Raw genomic sequence first — 1,722 nt, 5'->3', positions numbered from 1 at the left:
CTCCCTCCTCCCCATCCCACAGAAACCCTGGTTCTACGACCTTCGGGAGGTGTGGAAGGGATACCCCATCCAGGTGAGCACCTGACCCTGTCCCAGCCGCCATCCCACAGCCCTTCCTGCCCCTGGAGCCGCCTGGGCCGTGAGAGATGGGGACTGGAGCCCCTGGGGGTCGGGAGGGTCTCTCCCTGATGTCCCCAGAGAAGGATCGAACCCCCAGGGTGGCACCAAGTGTCTCTCGCACCCGCCTGGGTTTGGCTGACGCACGGGGAAGGGGTTTACACGCTGTGGGGTGCAGAAGGGTCCCCAGGACGCCTGTGGGTCTGACTGGAGCCCACAGAAGGGGATGGACCCCCCCTGGGGCAGACGGAGGTTCCCCCTCAGCCCGTCTCTTGGCTTTCAGAGCATGCTGCCCTCCCAGTACTGGTACTACATGATTGAGCTCTCCTTCTACTGGTCCCTGCTCTTCAGCATCGCCTCCGACGTCAAGCGCAAGGTGGGCAGTGATGGTGGGGCTCTCTGGGGACTGGGGTGGCCGACACGGGGACATCTGGGCAGGGTGTTCTTCACCCTCGTGGTGGGCGATAGGGACGAGCGGGCTGGGAGGATCTGGAGCCACAGAGGGGATCTTGGAGACGAGGGGAATGATGGGACACGGGGGGGTTGGGGCCATGCTGCTGTAACCCCCCTGCTCCCCCTTTCCTGGGTGCAGGACTTCAAAGAGCAAATCATCCACCACGTCGCCACCATCATCCTCATCAGCTTCTCCTGGTTCGCCAACTACATCCGCGCAGGGACGCTCATCATGGCCCTGCACGACTCGTCGGATTATCTGCTGGAGGTACGTCCCCCTCCACGCCCCCACGGCTGCCTCCGTGTCCCACGTCCCCTCCCCGACTCACCCCAGCTCTGTCCCCACAGTCTGCCAAGATGTTCAACTACGCCGGCTGGAGAAACACCTGCAACAACATCTTCATCGTCTTCGCTGCCGTCTTCATCGTCACTCGCCTGGTCATCCTGCCCTTTTGGTGAGTGAACGGGTGGGGAAACTGAGGCACGAGGTGAGGAGACCCACTGGGGGTGGGATATCGGTCCCTGCCCGTAACGAGCTGTTTCTCCCGTCAGGATCATGCACTGCACGGTGGTTTATCCGCTGGAGCTCTACCCGGCCTTCTTCGGCTACTACTTCTTCAACTTCATGATGGTGGTGCTGCAGTCGCTGCACATCTTCTGGGCCTACCTCATCATCCGCATGGCCCAGAAGTTCATAACTGGAAAGGCAAGAGGGGGGCCCGGGAACGACTCGGGGCTCACAGCCCTGCGGGTGACGTGGCTGAGGGGCGAAGGGGCTTTATCAGGACCCAGCTGACGTGGCTCAGGGTGGATGGAGGGTCCGGGTCTGCCCCGGGAGCAAGGAGGTGAGGGGTTTGCAGGGGAGACCCCCAAGCCATGAAGCTGGACTGTGCTTGGTGTCCTGAGTCCTGGAGAACCCTTGGTGGGGAGGAAACTGATGGTTGCAGCAGGGAAAACTGAGGCACAACAGGAGAATGGGGTGTTGTTAACTGAGCCCCCCACTCCCCTCTCCCCCACAGGTGGTTGAAGATGAGAGGAGTGACCGTGAAGAGACAGACAACTCGGAGGAGGAGGAGGAGGCGGCGAAGAACGGGCCCCTCTCTAATGGCCACCCCGTCCTCAACAACAACCACCGCAAAACCGACTGAGCGC

The 1,722-nt window shown here is 61.9% G+C and overlaps 1 protein-coding gene across 1 annotated transcript; it reads left to right on the top strand.

Moving 5' to 3' along the window:
- Positions 1 to 28: 28 nt before the first annotated feature.
- On the top strand, positions 29 to 1,718 carry LOC104518236 (ceramide synthase 2; the record flags this gene model as incomplete). Its single annotated transcript, XM_010162780.1, has 6 exons — positions 29 to 73; positions 401 to 493; positions 710 to 838; positions 919 to 1,025; positions 1,123 to 1,276; positions 1,590 to 1,718. Coding segments are annotated over 6 exons (657 nt in total), but the record flags the coding sequence as incomplete, so codon positions are not given.
- Positions 1,719 to 1,722: the final 4 nt, after the last annotated feature.

This window comes from Antrostomus carolinensis, unplaced genomic scaffold, assembly GCF_000700745.2.
Source record: "Antrostomus carolinensis isolate BGI_N321 unplaced genomic scaffold, ASM70074v2 scaffold27872, whole genome shotgun sequence".
Taxonomy (NCBI): Eukaryota; Metazoa; Chordata; class Aves; order Caprimulgiformes; family Caprimulgidae; genus Antrostomus; species Antrostomus carolinensis.
This window is presented reverse-complemented; position numbering and strand designations above follow the sequence as displayed.